This window comes from Odontesthes bonariensis, chromosome 15 (assembly GCF_027942865.1).
Source record: "Odontesthes bonariensis isolate fOdoBon6 chromosome 15, fOdoBon6.hap1, whole genome shotgun sequence".
Lineage (NCBI taxonomy): Eukaryota > Metazoa > Chordata > Actinopteri > Atheriniformes > Atherinopsidae > Odontesthes > Odontesthes bonariensis.
The window spans coordinates 5,995,435-6,013,899 of NC_134520.1; the positions used below are offsets into that span (position 1 = coordinate 5,995,435).

The 18,465-nt window shown below is 40.2% G+C and overlaps 1 protein-coding gene across 1 annotated transcript; it reads right to left on the reverse strand.

Annotated features, from left to right (window-relative positions):
• Positions 1-5,728: 5,728 nt before the first annotated feature.
• Positions 5,729-14,408, reverse strand: amotl2a (angiomotin like 2a). The gene is made up of 11 exons (XM_075484846.1): positions 13,989-14,408; positions 12,540-13,342; positions 12,270-12,408; positions 11,730-11,874; positions 11,537-11,629; positions 9,519-9,814; positions 8,791-8,975; positions 8,585-8,686; positions 8,330-8,490; positions 7,811-7,990; positions 5,729-7,563 (listed from the first exon to the last, which is right to left on the reverse strand). The coding sequence occupies exons 2-11, from the start codon at positions 13,259-13,261 to the stop codon at positions 7,478-7,480; spliced, it is 2,109 nt and encodes a 702-aa protein (XP_075340961.1). The 5' UTR covers positions 13,262-13,342; positions 13,989-14,408; the 3' UTR covers positions 5,729-7,477.
• Between the last annotated feature and the right edge of the window lie 4,057 nt (positions 14,409-18,465).

Below are 18,465 nucleotides of genomic sequence, written 5' to 3' on the forward strand. Positions count from 1 at the left end.
TGGTATCTTAATATAATTAATCTTTCTTTTGAATTACTTTTCTGATCTTTTGAATTTCCCTCACTGGGGGATGAATAAAGTATTTTTCTATTTCTATTTTTATTTTTCTATTTCTATTTCAGCAGCTCAATGACCACTGTTCAATCCGCAATCCATCAGTACTCCTTAAGCAACTCACCAGTCACATACACCTGGGCCATAAAGGGTTATAAAAGCCATTCCTGCATGCTAAGGCATGCCTACTAAACTTCCCAGCCTTGCTCACTCACTCACTGACATACACCTGCTGGTATGTTGCTTTAACTTGGGGATTGTGAAAAGCTCATGACAATCATTCTTTAGATATTATTGCTGATTAGTTGAGAAAATAATGTGGGTTGCTTTGAGAAGCAGAAGCCAAGGAATTTGTTTTTCACCGAGAAGTGATGATCGTGGGAAATGCTAATACATTTATCAAGATTGGGTATTAAAAAAAGAGCCGAAATCAAACATTGATCTTTTTAATTTCAATTATTCGCACTTTGCCTAAATGATTTCTTCCCTTTTGCTAATTTGACAATTATTCATAGACACTGTAGATGTCCGTTTTAAGATTCTGACCTTCCCCACTAACTCAGGTGCCGCTGTCTTCATGTAGCTCGGAGATTGTCCTTCTCTGCACGTATTATGGTGTTGCTCCAGACACCCATCATTATTGACTCATCTCTTCTTTCTTCTCAGAAAGTGAATCAGTCTGTCAGGGCTAGTTGATTCACTGGAAACCACAAGAAGACCAGACTGTAACCAGCCAAACAGCCATTCAAGCTTAATGTACAGTATGTTTCATAATAGACACTGTCTTATGCATGGCCTGATTAAAGTCTAGACAAAATATTTGTTATTTGGCCCTTTCTGACCTCCTTCACACATGCCAATTTAATCATCTCCCCACACACCCAGAAAGCAACCAGCGGTGTGGAGATTCAAACATTGATTGACAGTTAAATGCAACAATTTTAATGAAAATGATAAAGAATATGAGTCTAGGTTTACAAGTTTCTTCGTTTATTATGACAAGGAAGTCAACTTCTTCAGACAAGAAATAGCTCTGTGAACTTTGGCTTCACAGAATAATTATGGAGTTATTTTTTCCTGTCATTTTTGTACACAAATAAATCAATATTTAAGAAATCCATTCTTAGATCAACAGTGACAGTTTTTCAGATTTAGTTTGTGTTAAAGACTTTGCAGACAGAGAAGCATGCTGTAACATATTAACTCAAGAAAGCAAATTCCTCTGAAATCCCTCTGAAATCCCTCTGAAACCAAATAATGGAAGGTGGAGACAGTGATTATTGTAACTGAGTGGTGCAACCTTCTAAAGATTCTATGATTAATTATATCAAGACGCCAAATGATGTGAAAAGAGCTTGCGAGAAGAAGATTGTGTGAATGAAAAAGGCATTTGTAGAGAGAAATAAATATCTTCAAGGTTTCACGCAATACAAATAATCATATTTTAAGTAAACCACACTGTAGCAGTTTTGATGTGTTTGATATTTCATATCCTTCTGTGTGAGCTTGTTGTTTTACCATTCTGTTTTCAATAAAGGTTCAAATTAAGTTCTGGATTTATTTTTCAGTTGCAGTTAAGCTTTATTTATTCACCCACTTTTGAATAATATCATCACATAAAAGCTCCATCAAACAAGTAATTCCGGCTGAAATGTAAAACTCAGCTAGCGCCCTCACTGGACACAGGAGTCAGCTCCTGCCTGTCACAGATGTCCTTTTAAAGTCTCAATTTTTTGGCTTGCTTGTGTAAAGAACAAGTTATGATTTCCTTGAATGAAATAGGTCCAAGAATGTGAACACCCAGTTTTAATTTTTTAGCTCACATGTAGTTTGATTCGCTGTGAAGACAACTTATGCAGTCAAAAATTTTGGGCCAGACACAATTTTGTGTTTTGGCCTGTATAGAAGGCAAATGAACATCCATCCATCTACTGTACCCACTTTATCCTGCTTAGTGTTGCATGGGGCCCCAGCTGACAGTGGGTGAGTGGTGGGGTACACCTGAGACAGGTGGACAGTCCATCACTTGACCAACACAGAGACGTCACATATGAGGTCTCAAATTCAAAACTACTGCAAACTTAGAATTACTAATGAACTTAATATGCATTTCTCTTGACTTTGGTAGGAAAATAGATTACATGGAGAGAAAACCATGCACAGGCACAGGAAAACTGTGAAAACTCCACACAGAAAAGCTGAAGCCATCGGAAAGACTTGAACCAGGAAGCATCTTGGTTTGAAACAAATGTGCTGCACCACTTTCCCACAATGTTGAACTATTCTTTTAAATTGTTAATAATAATTTAAATTGTAAACTTAATAATTAACGGTTCTAACTTGATGACATTTACTACCAACCATATTATCTCATAAGAAAAGGGTGAGAGGTGGGTGTGTTAGAGGTGAGGCAGAGAAGCAAAACAGGTGTGGTGCTCTTCCAGCTGCTAAACCACTGTCTACGCCTAAAGCAAAACACCTTCATACCTTTTGCCTTACTAGCCACACAATGTCACAATTGAATCAGATCTGGAGTTTAGTGCAAATAGCCTTTTATGTATGCTTTGAATCTTCTAAGTAACAGCCCTAAAATTAGAAGACTTTGCCCTGATTTATGTGGAAAAGTTAGGGGGTGGGGGAACATTCCATGACTGCTGTAGACAGGAAGTTTTGGGATCTCCATGGAAATTAAGGCAAAACACAGAGCACAGTTATTTTTCCAAGCATTTTACACAGGCTTTTAGTATAAATTATGATTAAAATGAGTCATATGATTTGTTACTGTCTCCTGTATATATGCCAGACACATTGATTGCATCTCACATTATGATCCAAATAGTGCACTACTTTCATTTAATTTCTTACTTAACTGTATGTGTATGGAATATGGAATTGTGGAGAAAATGCAAAAATCAAAACAAAGCAAAATGTTTTATTTCACATCATTAGTTAACTGACCATAAATCCTTGATTCACATGACTGATGTGGTAAAGTCAGAACCCTCACACTTGACAGGGGTCAAAAGTGATCAAAACATAATGATGATAAATGCATTAGAGCTGACAGGAGTCACAGTAATTTAAGCAAATGTCCAGATGTGTGTGGAATGCAAGCACGTTTATTGAATTTTTCTTCAACTTGGCTGGATGACGACGAGTTTCGGACCCTTGAGATTCCTTCAGGAATGAACCCCTTATTGTGCAGCAGTTCAAACTTGGCAGTGTCTGGAGTCACGTAACCTTTTCCCTTCAGGGACCCACACAGTTAGGTGGGGGCTTTTGTCTTACATGTACTGACTTCAGAGGCAGGAGGAAATATCTGAAATGTGATCTGTGTGAACACAGATGGGACCAAAATAATGGTATATCACAGACACCATGGTGTCATATGTGTCCCAGCTGAAAATGGTATTCAACAGATACAGATTTATTACTGCTGCTTTTCTCAGCTTAGAAAAGTGGCACTTGGCTAAAAGAAAAGGCAGCCAAAGGAAAATGTGTGGTATCTGTGGAATGTCATTCCAAGCTCACTAGGGTAACAAGGAAGGGAAAAATATTTACTTAAAAAGCCAAAGATTACATATGGAGTTTTGCATGTCAAAGCAGCTTGGAAATACATAAGAATGCACATACCAAGAAGAAACTCTGACTTCCAAATAGACAATAAGATCATACTGTATTAGTGCAGTCCTCATGGGCTGAAGGTAAACATCATAAAGATACTCAGATTAAGAGAAAACACAAGACTTTTTTGGGGCATGCACTTGATATACACGCCTTAAAGGTATCCACCTCTGGATTCTTCTGAAACAGACACAATACGATCTATTGGACATGAATAGATCACCTGTCAACCAAGCATAGCAAAGAAAGACTGGGCTGGATCAGAACTGAGAACTGGGGCGCATGTAGCTCAGGAGTAAGAGAGGTCATCTGCCAAGTGAAAAGTCAGTGGTTTGATTCCCAGCTTCCCTTGACCACATTCACTGGTGTGTGATTGTATGTGATCGAGAAAAAGCACCGAGTTGCCTGTAACACTGTATAGACAGCTGTAAAAGTGTGTGCGTGAGTGTGTGTGCATGGGTGAATGTGACTTTAGTGTAAAAGCCCTTTGAGTCGTCAACACGACTAGAAAGAGCAAAAAATAACAGAATACCAGCACTCAATGGAGGTGAGGTCCCCCTTTATACTCAAATACTCTGCATCAGTGAGTGCTGGTATTCTTTTTTTGTATATATTATTCCTTCCACAGTGATGTGTGGTGAGAAAACAAAGAGTCAGCATCAGTCACATCAGCTAACAAGATTTGTCTGGGTTGTTTGGAAATAGATGAATCATTTAATAGAAAAAACTGATACAGTTGTGGGCTCTGTAACGTTTAGCAGATCATTTTAAAGTGATATCATACAAAAAATATGCTACTGGTTAGCAAATTGTCTCTTAAATTGTCCTTAGGAGTGAGTGTGAGCGTGTATGGTTGTTTGTCTCGTTTGTCTCTGTGTGGCCCTGTGATGGACAGGCGGCCTGTCCAGGGTGTACCCTGCCTCTGGCCCATTGACCGCTGGGATAGGCTCCAGGCCCCTGCGATCCGACCGACGGATTCAGCGGTATAGAAAATGGATGGATGGATGGTTAGCAAATCCCACATCGGAAATGGTCTGGACAAATTTTTATGGGATGTAATTCTTCGACTGCTAAATTCTTCCCTATGTTTGCTTGCCACTGCAATTTTCCTGGAGGACGTAGTGTGGCAATCCCACATAACCAACACCTGTCTGCAATAAAAATGAAACAAGTTTAAGAGTGAAAGTGAACCAACGATATAAAACCAAACAAGAAGCTGAAGGATTATAAAACAGGGCAAGGAAATAAAACTCATCACTGTAAGAAACTAATTTTGCATTTCCTCACTAAAAGCTATTGACTTCCCTTCAATTTGTAAAATGTCTGTTACAATGGCCATGGTCTATTGTGCATTTTGTAACCCAAATGATAAACACCCATGTCATTGTTGAATTATATTTCAAAAGACTGAATCATCTAGAGTGTGGAGTGTTTGTGTAAATTCAAACCTGGGATTTTACTTAACAATAATGGTTTGTGGAGTGCAAACCAAATTCAATGGGTCATTGATCCTCCACCATGAATTCAAGTACACCACAACATCCTCATTTAGAAATTTCTGACAGAAATCCAAATTTTATAATTACTGATAGATTGTGAATAAACTATACCTTTTAAAATGAAAAATAAAGCATTCCAACATAGGCTATATTTAAACAAAGGCAGAATATTAGCGGACACAGTATTGTAGCTGGTGTTATTAGTAACTTGTAGCAGCTAATTTGAGCTAACGTTAGCAAAGTCTAGGGGGACTGTGTAGCTAATGTTACTCAGTCAGCTAAGTTGTTTGTTTCTTTTGTGGCTTTTTGGTCATTTCTCTTCTCGCTTTAAAATCTCTTTGAGTTCTAACACTCAACATTCACTGAAAAGTGTATTGAATGAATTTATGAGTGTGAAGTTTTGGTCAATTTTTTAACTTTAACTGACAAGTTTCAGTGATCCCTGCAAGTGGTTGTCAAAGTTTACGTCAAAGAATGTAGTTTTTGTATTCCATTTTCAATTAATATATAAACCTACCTCAGTAAGAGTGCAGAAAATTAAAACAGAAAACTTTTTGCCCGACATATATTAAGAATTTTAATGCATTATTGTGACATTACAAGGCATACAATGCTTCCTTTATAAAAGTTCACAGCAACATCAAATTAGGTCAACCAGCTGAAGCAAGGCACCTTAACAGAGCCTCTTGTATTTGTCATCAGTTATAACTTAAACATAGAGTACATCTTTGGCACCAGAAACAAAACAATTACTCATTTATAAAATAAATGAAAAATAAACAAACAAAATATATTAACTTCTCTCACTTCAAATAGCCATTCATTTCAACAACATTCCAAATTAAACGAATGACAGTAACTCAAACTAAAATGTGGCATTGACCAGCAGATGCCCTTTGATAGGAAATATGATGAACAAGCTTGAAGGGGAAAACCAGTTAAATGTGAGCTTTCACATGCTATATCACTTCAGACAAAACTTCTATTGATACATGTTTTTAACATAACAAAACATTAGTGATAAAACTGAATGATAACTGGATGATAGAGCATGAGCTTCCTTGGAAATCCACTCATGTCAAATTGTAGTGGCAAAGCAGAGCAGAGCAAATTCCAGTTAAATACAAAGCACATTCCTTGAAAACAGTAGTCTACATTCAGCAGTGTTCAGTAATCCTACATTAAGCAGGGTGAAATAAATAGAAATTTCCATGTTAAGTATATAGTCTACTCAGCAATGTGAGATGCTTGAGCAATGGAGAAAACACAGCTGAATATAAGAAAACAAATAGTCCAGCAAATGCAGGCCAATTATAGTTTATAATTTCTATGCTTATGGTAGAACCAGCTACCATGGCTCAGAAGAAATAACCAGTCCAAGAAAAGGAATCATGTGGAGAATGCGGGCCATTTTAACAAGGCCGAGGGGTCAGACTTTAGATAGCCTTTTTCTTTAACTGGAGCACTGGAGGAATGTGAAAAGATTAGCTCCAGTGTGTCATCGGAGGGGAGTGAAATGTTGGGCAGTCGCCATTTGGGGCCCCCGAACATTAACCCGGGATCTGGAAAATTGGACCCCAGTGAAACGCTGTCAATCCTCGCAGGCTTTTTTGAGACAGAAATGAGCAGGCGTTCTGCAAGCTCCACATTCAAGGGAAGTTTCCAAATCCTCAACTGAGTCGTGAGCAAGGGGCCTCAAATGTATTTTAAAGAGAGGAACAACTGTTAATCTAAGTTTGAGCTGTCTTGTGAAACAGAACAATCCTCAAATATGGCATTAAAACACAGAGCATGCTTATTCTGACTATCATTATAAATATTCCCATTACTTTTAAAGGGTATGGTTTAGGGATGCTACAGTATATTCAAGATAAACCAAACAAAAAGCAGACTAATCATGTTGGTATACCCAAAAAAAGTGAGTCATTTGTGTATAATTTAAAAAGTGGACCACACTAACATGAGTCACCCCTCAAACAGAAAAAGTCACATCACTACATGAGCAGCTTTTACAAGTCCAAATACAATTCATGACTAATAAGAAATAACATGCACCATCAGCAGCCCAGTTCCTGTCATATTGTAAAATACTGTCCAGGTACCTTGAAGAATTCCCACTGTCCATTTATGAAATGTGCAGAAAAAGTTGAAGGATAGCTCAGATCTTCAAATCAAACCAAGCCACACACTCGACTCTATGCGTTGTTTTAAGCCAGACGTTGTTAGAGGTCTTTAACATCAGCAAAGGTTTCTTTCAGTGGTGGTTGTCCCAAATCAGCCATCTGAGCTACAGTGAGAGCTCAAATGAGGATTTCAAATGCCTCTGAATCTGAACTGTCGATACTCTTGAGCATCTTGAGCGTTGCCTTTGGCTCCTCCGAGGCATCTACAAGTGAAGATTGAATGAGCAAATTAGAAGAATAATGCTTATATGGTAAATCAGATACCACTACAATGCTGACTGTTTAGAGATGACCTTGGTTTAATTTTATCATCAAGACTCAAAATATAAATACCAATCTTCAGTCTGCCCTGGGTCTAGTTACATTTTAAATAGTAATGACAGGATAGTCTTAAAATGAGCAGCACAGTAGGTCGAGTAATAGTGATGTGTAATAACTCAAAAAACCCACCAGTGGAAGCCATGGAGATCACTTCATTTGGCTTAAGTTTGCCAGGCTCTGCCGTGACCCCGCACTCCTGTAGGGCCTCATCACTTTGGGTGCCTGAGGCTCGGTTTGGGCCCTTGGCCACGACAAAGGATGGCTGTTTCAGCACTGCAGCACCTGTCTGGTCATCTGAGAGGCTCTTTCCTACAAATGCAGACAAAGACAGGACACTGTTTAATTACCCGCTTTACATCCACAATTACACACCACAGAACATCTGCTCTGCCTTGTTCTTCCCATGACTATTCTGGATCAGGCTATTCTGGAATGAGAGATTATATGCATTCCAGTTTAAAAACAAGTTGTCTATTTGAGTAACACGAAACGGTTGTCTCCCACTCCCTACTTTTTTTTTTTTTTTTTTTTAGGATGCATACATTCTCTCTGGCATTGAGTGCTATGCCAGTTGTTGCTTGATAGCATGTCATATTGAAGATTCAAGTTTCCTCTGTGAGGTTTGAATAGTAAGAAATTAAAGCTCACCTTTACACTCTGTGCTGTTGGTCACAGTGTTGATGGTGGGGACGGATCTGGCCGGACGAAGCCCCTGTTTCTCCAGCTTGCTTTGTTCCCATTTGGAGCGCTGTTGGAGGACTTTGATCACAGCATCCTTTTCCATAAGGTGAGCATGGAGTACTCGAATTCTGAACAAATGAAGTACGCCATGAATCCAAAATCCTCCAAACAGCAGTCATACATGGGCATCAAAGGGTAACAAAGACATACACGGAGGAGTACCTGTTCTCCATCTCCTGATGTTTCTGACTCGACAAAGGCAGGTCTTCATTGAAACTGCTGTTTGGTGAATGTCGGGGTGAATGGTTGATAATGGTTGTATCTCTGGAAGTAAACCAGACTGCTGTTAATGGACTGAATCCCTAAACTTCACCAGATTAACAATCGGTTGATTTCATCTTTGATACAGTGGCATCATCTCATCATACCTCTCTGTTGCAGCAGTGGCGGCAGCATCCATAGCAAACTGCCTCATGGTGCTCTCTTCCAGGTACTTTTGCTCCCACTTGGTGATGTCTGCCTCGAGGGCCAGAATACGCTCCTCTTTTTCCCTCAGTTGCTGCTGTAATGTGGACGAACTAAGTTCCGAAGCTGTGAGATCAGCTGTCTGGTTCTGAGAGGAAAGACACAACAGAGTAATAAACTACGAGGTAATCAATTGTTTCACATGTTTTTCAAGCATATTCAGTCATGGGTAAAACCTGCAGTGTTCATTTTTCAGATTTCTTTTTCCACTGGCATGGACAGTAATGTATGAACAATGCTTTAACTAGGCCCTTTGACCAGTGCCATATGAGTGGCTCCACTCCAGTTGAATGGATAAATATAAGGTCCTTCTTATTTGCACTTCTGCTGTGTGAAAGTGGCCCTGTTTGCTGTACTATTTTGAATCAATTCGATATAAATCTGCACACAGTAGTCAACTAGTTGAACGTAAGCACCAAAAGTAACTATGTGGTGTTATCTTTTTAGCTTTTCACCTGTAGGACAAAAACTTTAAGACTGTTTGACCTGATTCCAGTTCTTAAGCTAAGCTAAACTACAATTTCTCAATTGCAGATTCAAGTTTAGCATAAAGAAATAAGAGCCACATCTTCAACAGGCATATTCCTCAAACTCTTCCTTCAAGCTGCAGATTTAATAGCCATTTTCTAACCTGTTGCGCCCTGAGGCTTTTCAGTTCCTGCTCAAGCCGAGTACGCAGCCGCAGCTCCAGCACCTCCCTCTTCTCACACGCTGCCTGTAGCTGAGCCAGTGCGCTCTGCAGCCTCTCTACTTTCTTTACGTAGGCTCTTTTTCTCCGCAGCTCTTCCTCCAGCTGCCGGTTGCGGTTCTGCGCTGAGGCCAGGGCCTGCTCCAACAGCTCTCGCCTCCGCTGGCATTCCTCCCCAGACACACGCAGATGCTGAATCTGCCTCTCCTGGCGTTCACGCTCCCACTGCTGCTCTTCATCTGAGAAACGGAAGGGTTAAAAACAAAAACAGCAGGTTATTGGAAGAGTTATGAGTGAAATAATAATGAGTGAAATAATCCTTGAAGGGGGGTGGGGGTTGGTGTTGAAGGGTTGTTGAAGGGGGTTGAAGGAATGTTTTGACAATTCAGTTGTCATTGCTGGGGTCAGTTGAGTGACGAAACAATCACTCATGGAGTTGCATTTTCTTTGGAACGTTACCCAACAAGAAACATTAATACCTGTACCTGTCAAAGCATGTTTCAGCAATAAAAGATATGAAACCACAATTTCAGCTTGTGTTCTAAACCTAAAAGTGACATTACAATAAGACATTTGTCCTTTATTAATGGAACCATGGTCCACACTTTAATGAGCACTTTTTAGACAGGAAAGCCAGTTTATATGGCTCTCCTGTGCCACTTTAAAAAAGGGGGGGGTGATTACACAACACAAGTGCATGCCTGTGGATGGAATGCAGACTTCCTCTTATCCACTTACGCACACAAGCATAGCTTTGTACTGGCAAAAGCTCTGGAATGCTTCTAAGGACGTCAAGTAAACAAGCAGCTCAAAATATAGCTCAAGTGGTTCTCGTCACAAAAAAAAAAAAAAAAGAGAGAAAGAGAAAAGAAAAACTCCACTGTTTATGATATTGGTATTTGTGGGTTTGCCTCTGTTGTGGCAAGATCACTGAAATATATGAATAATTTGATGACTCCAGACAATCACAGGCCTGCTTTAAAGCAATACAATGTAATTTCTCAAAAAGCCCATTATGGAGCTCCCCCTACAGGCTTGGAGGTAATGTACGGTTACACTGTCGTAAATACAACACCCTTTCGCTTTCACGTTTCACGTTTGTTGACGAACCGGCGAGGAGTCAAAAGGTGCAAGCTATGTCAACCGAGAAGGTAAGAGTAATTAAATGTACCTGGGAGCGTGAGAGGGGTCTATTTGTTTTTGCGGTAGGTGTGCCAGAAAGCAAGTCGAAGTACTTCCGCTCAGCTCCCGGGCCGGTCCAGCAAAGTTACATAGCGCAGTTTTTCCAACTCAGACCCCCGAAGGGCATAGGAGATAGGCCAATCGTAATATTAAAACTCATTCTAGCCGCACAATTTTTTTCTACCTTATTTTAAGGTAGAAATGTTACATAGTATTGCTTTAACTGCAATTGTTATTCCACCTGATTCTTAACATCTAATGAAATGAAACATTTAACTCATCAATAATCAATCTGGTAAAGAGCCTAATCCTGCACAGAAATAAAAAGAATGTAATTTTCACAACCAGTCAACTGTAATTAAGCCAAGGTGTAAAGAAATATCCAAACCAGGAGATGGAGCTTGCTGAGTTAGGTCAGGATACCCTGGAGCCCCAGACTTATTAGTTCCCCTTGAGGAGGAAAGTCAGCAGAGATGCAAGATAGAGCTACGGATGGAGGGGCATGAAATAACCCCAAAAAATTCCTGGAATCCAGGTCACATTTACTGCAGCAAGGAAAAACGGCTGGCGTCTACATTAACATTAGAGAGCCCTTTCTGTGCTGACATGTCTCGTATCACATCACTGTAGGAGGAAACCAATCCCTGCTCAACTATGTTCCTGCTATTGTTAAGTACTTCACAGGGAAGTCTGACTTAACAAATCAGCGTTATTCTGTCATGGATTATGGTGTGAGAAATGGTTCTGTTAGAAAAGGTTAATGCAGAAATTTTACTCACTTTGCTCCAGGAGTTTAACAAAGACATGCTGCCTCTGGTCTGTACACTCAGCTTCTTTGGCTGTTCTGTGTTTATTAGCTGTGTCAAGTTGTTCTGTACAGAAGGAAGCAAAAGTAACATATTGGTTATACACACTTATAAAGTTACATTAAAAAGCAGATGGTTTTGCCTTAGCAATTACGTGGACAAATACCTCTCAGGTCTCTGTTAAAGTCAAGCATCCTCTTAATTTCTGCCTCCAGTTTGTTCCTCATTGTTTTCTCCAGAGTTTCCCGCTTGGCAGAGCCTTTCATCAGGATCTCATAAGCCTCAGATATTCTTTGAATCTCAAGCTCCAACTGGGAAGAAAATGTGAGAAGAAGATCAGTCTCTGCGAGAGAATTCCCTATTCGCTGTCTGGATTGTTGTTAATGCAGCAATGCTATTTGGTGAGGTTAATTCTGCAGCTACCATGCAGCTACCATCTACAAAGATCAGATCAGAAATCCTAACTAAACACTTGAGGGTCCCTGGTTTCAAGGCATTTATTTCCTTAAGAATCAATGTGACACAGATTTTGAGATGGGAACCGTAGGCATTCAAGGCTCTGAAATAGTGAGAAAACTCTGAACCCTTCCTCAGTGAAGTGAGCTACCCACACATAAGTGCATATATGAAATTTAGTGCCAGACAACTTATCAACTTGCCATGGCAAGAGACTACTGTCTTTCCATCCACTGAGTCCACCTCTCACCTTCTGTAGCCTGGCGGCCTTCTCAGTGTACACCTCCAACTCCTTCCTGAGACGCTCATTCTCTCGTATCAACATGTCATTGCTGTTAGAGGCTGTGGTGATGCCGTTGTGAGCCGCCTGAGACTGAGCAGACGCATACCTGTTGAGGGCAGACATGAGTAATTCATTACTATGACGGCTGAAAATCACAAGAAAAAAATAATAAAGAAAGCTTTGTATTGGGTCAGAATAAGTCATTCTTCCACAATGGGACGTGGTTATGAACATTACCTGTGATGCTCTGAGTAGAAGGGAGGAGGAGGGTCTCTGTGGTAATGCACATGCTCCTGCGAGTGGCTGAGCATGTATTCAGGAACTCTGGCGTAGAGAGGATAGTCCGGGGGTGGTCCACGCTGGTCTACCCAGTGGTGGGTTCTTTGTCTGTCAGGTGCCACGGCATTTGAAACATTATTATTATACAGCTGTGGATAGCTGTGTGAAGAGCTCATGGCCAGGCTGTTTCTGTGTCCATTTCTCCCCAGAGAGAGCTGCATGAGCCTCTCACTCAGAGAGCGAGCATGCTCTCTCTTCAAATCCCACTGTGCCTCACTTTGGCTTGTCATTATATCCATGCCGAGGCCGTCCTGCTCTGCTTGTTCCTTCTGAGAGATCAGGTACTGTGAGTGGGCTTTGGCCTCCTCGTAAGTTGGCAGCTCCTCCCCGTGGAGCTGGTACAGATGGCACACAGGGCTCTCAGAGTGCAGGCTGTCCCCCTGGTGCTCCTGGCCTTGAGGCTCCTGCCGCGTAGACATCTGCATGTACTGGGTTTCCTCAAGAGTGAGGCTCTCCAGAGAGGAGCGGGGGCTGCCTGTACACCCACCACTGCTCCCTCCACGCAGGGCCTGCTGCTGGATAGCCAGAAGAGTGCGAGTGTCTGTCAGGTTTCCGTAACGCAGCTGCTCTTGGATGAGACGGTGCAGGACCGTTCCAGAGGAGTCTTCGGAGGTTCTCATTTCACTCAGAGGGAATTAAGTGTAAAATAAAAACAAAACAAACCTTGATGTGGTGGTGTGGGAACGTCACAAATTACAAGTCTGCAAAGAAAACAAGATTGTTTATCAATCAAACACATTTGTGTTAAATTTAATCTGATAAAGCTCAGAGCTGCTGACAAATTCCTCACTATTACAGTTTATCACCTCTTACTATTATCACTATTGCACAACACTTTTTGCGGTAAGTGTTTGAGCTGTTGCTGGAAATACCCTTGAAATGATTTCACTACAGATGCAGTTTTATTGCCCACACACTTATGTGTAACCTTTTCCAGTCAGAAAGGTGTAACACTCAACAGACGCGCACGTGCACTTGCTCAACAATAAACACACGTTCCACAAGTTTAACATGAATCACAACATATTGCCCAAAATATGCTGGAAATAAAAATTACAATCTTGAAGCAATCCGAGAATATATTAGTTAAATTTAATCAAAATGGGGATAAAAAAATGTATCAGTGGAAATCAAGATTTATGCCAGTTGAAATACCCATTTACAATAACCAAATACAAGCGTAGCACAAGCGCTCCACCAGGCTTCAACTTTAAAACATAAGTCAATAACTCACACATGCATTTAAACTGCGCCATACGGGAAGCCAATGGCACCTCGGGTCATATGGCATCCACATTACAAACCGTCCGGAATGTTATCTCGTACATATTACAATTAAAAACTTACCACTTTCAAGTGTCATTACACGGCGAGGCGTGTAGCGCGATCTCCTTTAAATATTCCGCGTTTATTAGAAAAATATCAGCTCGTTTCTAGAGCTTGTTTCCTCCATGAACATGTGCGCGCGCGCCGACGGGCAGCAGCAACAAAACTGAGCGGAGCAGAGCAGCGAGCCGCTAATAAATAACTGAGAGGCGATTGTTCGCTGAGGCTGGAATGAGTGGAATGTAAAGGCTCCGAGTCCCTGTGGGATCAAAAGCAGGAGCATAGGGGAGGAGGCGGAGGAGGAGGAAGAGCAGGGGAGAGGGCAAGAGGGGGCGGGGTTAAACCCCTAAAATTGGTTTCACAGCAGCAGCACTACCGCAGCTGGCTGCTTGTGTCATGTAAAAGAGCTGTTTTTGTTATTGTGTCGTTTTAGGAATTTGAAGTCGTCGAAGTTTCTTCGGTTCATACAGTTTTATAGAGAGGCAAAACAGGGTTGTTTTTGTGAGACTGCAGAGGATTAAAAAAAAAAAAGATCATAAAGTGCAGTAAAACTTTACGACCTCAGTGCTATAAAATCTTTACAGAAATATTTCAAGAATGAGGTATGCGTTAGACTTGTAGGGTTTGTGTGTACAACAAAAAAAACCCCCACAGAGTTCACGTTCAAACGTGAGCGTTTGTAAAACAAAATTTAAGTTTGACACGATCTAAAGTTCTTATCATAAAATATGGTAGTTTCTGTTTATTCTCAATCTTAGATGCAGAGTTTTTAGTCAATACAATGTCAATAAATCATGATAAATTCTCATTATCGTTTTCCAGGTTATGTAGCCTGTTTTTTTTTTTTACAAAAATGTTAAAAACTCCTTTATAGAGTTTATGCAGCACATCTTAACGTATGAGAAGTTCTGTGCTATGCCTGCTTGATAAATTGATAACTGATGGTTATATTAGATGGATCAATAAGGAAATACAATTGTCAAAAATGATAAAAATGTAATGTATTGAGAGCTGGATTTTGCGTCATGATAGAAACAATAAACAAACTTAAAAACATATTCCATTATAACCACCACACTAAGGTATTGATGAAAAAAAGCATCATACAGTTGAGAGATGGACCTTTCTTTAACAGTCTTTTGTTTGTCTGGCCATGGTAAATGTTTAAGCTGTGGCCCGTGCCATATAATTGCAGAGTGTGTGTCTGTGTGTGTGGACACGGTGGGAGAGGGGGTGGGTGCGAGGCATGTTGCCTGCCAGCTGTCCGTGGACTCAAATCCCAGTCCCCTCCTTTAATAAGAGCTCTAAGAGATGCATTGTTCTCCCCAAAAAAGCAGACATGACGGGGCAGCCCTGCCATCTGCTGTTCTCCCCTCCACCACTAACATCAGTGCTTCATTCACAACCACAACCATACATGTAGATGTAGACACTGGGATCAGCTGGTGGTGGGGGTTGGGTCTTGGTATTGAGTGAACCCTTTTTCTTTGCATGAAAATCATCATCCCAATGTGGTGGCTTAACGTTGTGGGGGATGAACAAGTCTCCACTTGTTAATGTAGTGCAGTCTGTAAAAACAGTAGGCTACTTTATCTCAAACATTCACAGGTGAATGTGTTGATTTGCATGGCAGTTAAAGTCCAACAGTTGCTTAAGAATGCTGAACAACTGATAACAATCAATTCAGTTTTACCATGTTATCATTAAACTGGGTTGTCAAGATAAGGAAAGGTTTATAACACCACTGTGTTGTTGCTGTTTTATCATATAGTTTCATATCAGCATCACATCAGCGGAATATAATTTTAAACCCCATAACTAGAAAAGTTAACTGTTCCAGAACAGCATGACTTGTATATTCTATTAATCTTTTCTTTGTTTGTTTGCTGCTCTTCCAACTTTTTACTGCTGGCAACAAGATTGGTCAGTGGGGAAAATGAAAACCATTTCCTTTGTACTTGTGTCTGTTAAATAATGTTTCAAACTAATCAACAAATAATTGATTAAAGTTTCTGTTTCTGTTTTCTAGAAATGTGGCTTGTAAGTTAGAGCCCAGAGGTTTGGTTAGCCTAGCTTAACACAAAGCGGAAACATGGAAAAATGGCTAGCATGGCTCTGGGCCGAGGTTAAAAATTTTTTATGGCAGTGCTTTCCTTTTGAACTTGGAAGTTGGAATTTTTGAGCTTCCAGTAGGAACAACCAACTGGAATTACCTCTGAAGTCAAATTTCCGACTTGGAGGAATCTCTCCAGTCCCGACCTTGAAATCGAACATGGCTGTCCCTGTTTATTAGCATTTCTGTCAGTTTGCGTCTCAGTCACACACAGTATCTTGTGTACCTCTTTCAGTAAATATATTGCTATGGTGTTTATAAGTGCAAAATACAGTGTCATGCATTGTTGTCAACTTCTGATCACGACAAGCAGCAAATCACACAACTTTCTGATTTGAACTTGAACTTGAATATGGTCAGCTCTGGTGTGGCATCATTCCATGCTCTAAGTTTCAATTACCAAGGCAGATGGAACGCAAGGACAATTCAAGGTTCCAAAATCCCTTAGTATGGACTTCAGATGAAAACATACAAATGGTTTTATGTATATAACATTAATAGTGTGCTTCAGTTTGCTATATAGACACATCCCACATACCTTAAACAAGGGTAGCCTATGTGTAACAAAACTTTGACAAGCTCCTCACACAAAGGGTGACACTACGACCGCAATAAGAGGAACTTTTTGCTTGTCATTAAAGGCATGCATTCTTTATCTATCAGGAAAAAAAGTAGTTAACTAGAATAGGACTGATGGGGGGATATAGTAATCTACACTGGTGCAAGAGATTTGGCTTTTAACTGTACTTTGTCTATAAAACCTTTTTTTATTACAAAGAGACTGGGCTATAATTACCTGTGTGCTCTCAAACAGCAAGCGTGTTGTAATCACTCAGAGGAGTGATTACAACGTTGATGTCTAGAGTAACGTGTTCCCTTGTGGTCAGTGGCGGTCTGACACTGATTTACGCCCCGGGCGAAACCCGGTGCTGTTGTCCCTGCTAGATTTGATGTAGTCTACAATCAAAATAGTCATTCTCACCGCACTGTGAAACTTCAAAGAGATCAAATCAACAACATTCATCACACACCAGTGCTGCTTTATTATTCAGTATTCTTTGATTAACCTTGTGTAGCAATTCTGTTGAATCACCATCCCAAGCCAGCAGCGCAGTGCAACACTAATTTTGATTACAATGTGGGAAAGTGCTTTAAGACGACATTTTTACATGCCTGAGGAAATCTTCACGGAAAATTAGTTACATCATATCAGATGAATCAAATTAGTTAATCAAATTAGTTTTATTACATTATACACCTGAATTATGTAATCATAATGTTAGGTTAATGGAAAACTCCATTACTGATACCACACAGCACTAGTTTTGTTGCTCTTGTCACTAAAAAGCACACTCATTGTGAACCAGTGCTAAACTTGCTGGCACAAGTCATCATTATTTTTCATGTGTACACCCAACCTCAACATGACCAAGTTTAGAGTCAAACACCTGAATGAGTGACTGTGTTATTCCATTCTCTGGAAATTACATTACTTAAATGTATCCCACAGATAATAAACATTTTGATCATTTACTGCTGTCCTGCTCAAACATATTTTAGTATGCAGACAGTGGTGACTCAGGCCACACCACATGTTTATATGTCATATATAAATACAAATATATTTACACATATTTATAAAGTACATGTATTTTATCTATGGACAGTGTGAAGCTTGCTCATGCTACCTTTTCAGCTCCACAGAAACTTATGTGTATGACTTTATATTTAGCACATGAGAGGGGCAGCAGTATTTTTTTACAGCCATTTACAGAAATGTTTAATTGATTTACCCACAAAATTTTTCTTTTTTTAAAAGAGAAATCAACCTCCTAATCTACTACAGATAATCTAGATACGTTTAGAAACAGACTGTTGTGTTTTACTGTAAGAGAACAACAAATGTTATAGTTTTCACAGCTGTCAACAGGGACAGTGGTGTGTTTTTGACAGTGGGTTGCTACGATGCATTTTTTGTCCCAAAAAAATTCTCTTGATAATAACTGCAGTGTGATCGAAACTTGAAGGAAAATGCTAAAAGACTGACATTTAGGACCCGCCATTTGAACCTGTTAATGGCCCAGCCTGGCCTGACTGGGTTAACACAATAAAGACTGAACAGGGAGCACCATCCTTGTTACGTGAGGTGGGAGAGACTAGGCGCTCCAGCAGCTCCTTTTGTTTTCCTGCAAAGGAGGAAATGGCCGCATTCCTCACATTACCATGTGCATGGGCTCTGGCTGAGCCTCCCGTCTGTTGTTTTACTGAGGATGTCAGGAGGCCAGCCATCACCAACTGACATTTTCTTTTAATGGGGGGGTTTCTCCAATGAATGAACTACTGTAACATAAAACCTCTTCTTTAGTAGACAATAGCTATAAGCGA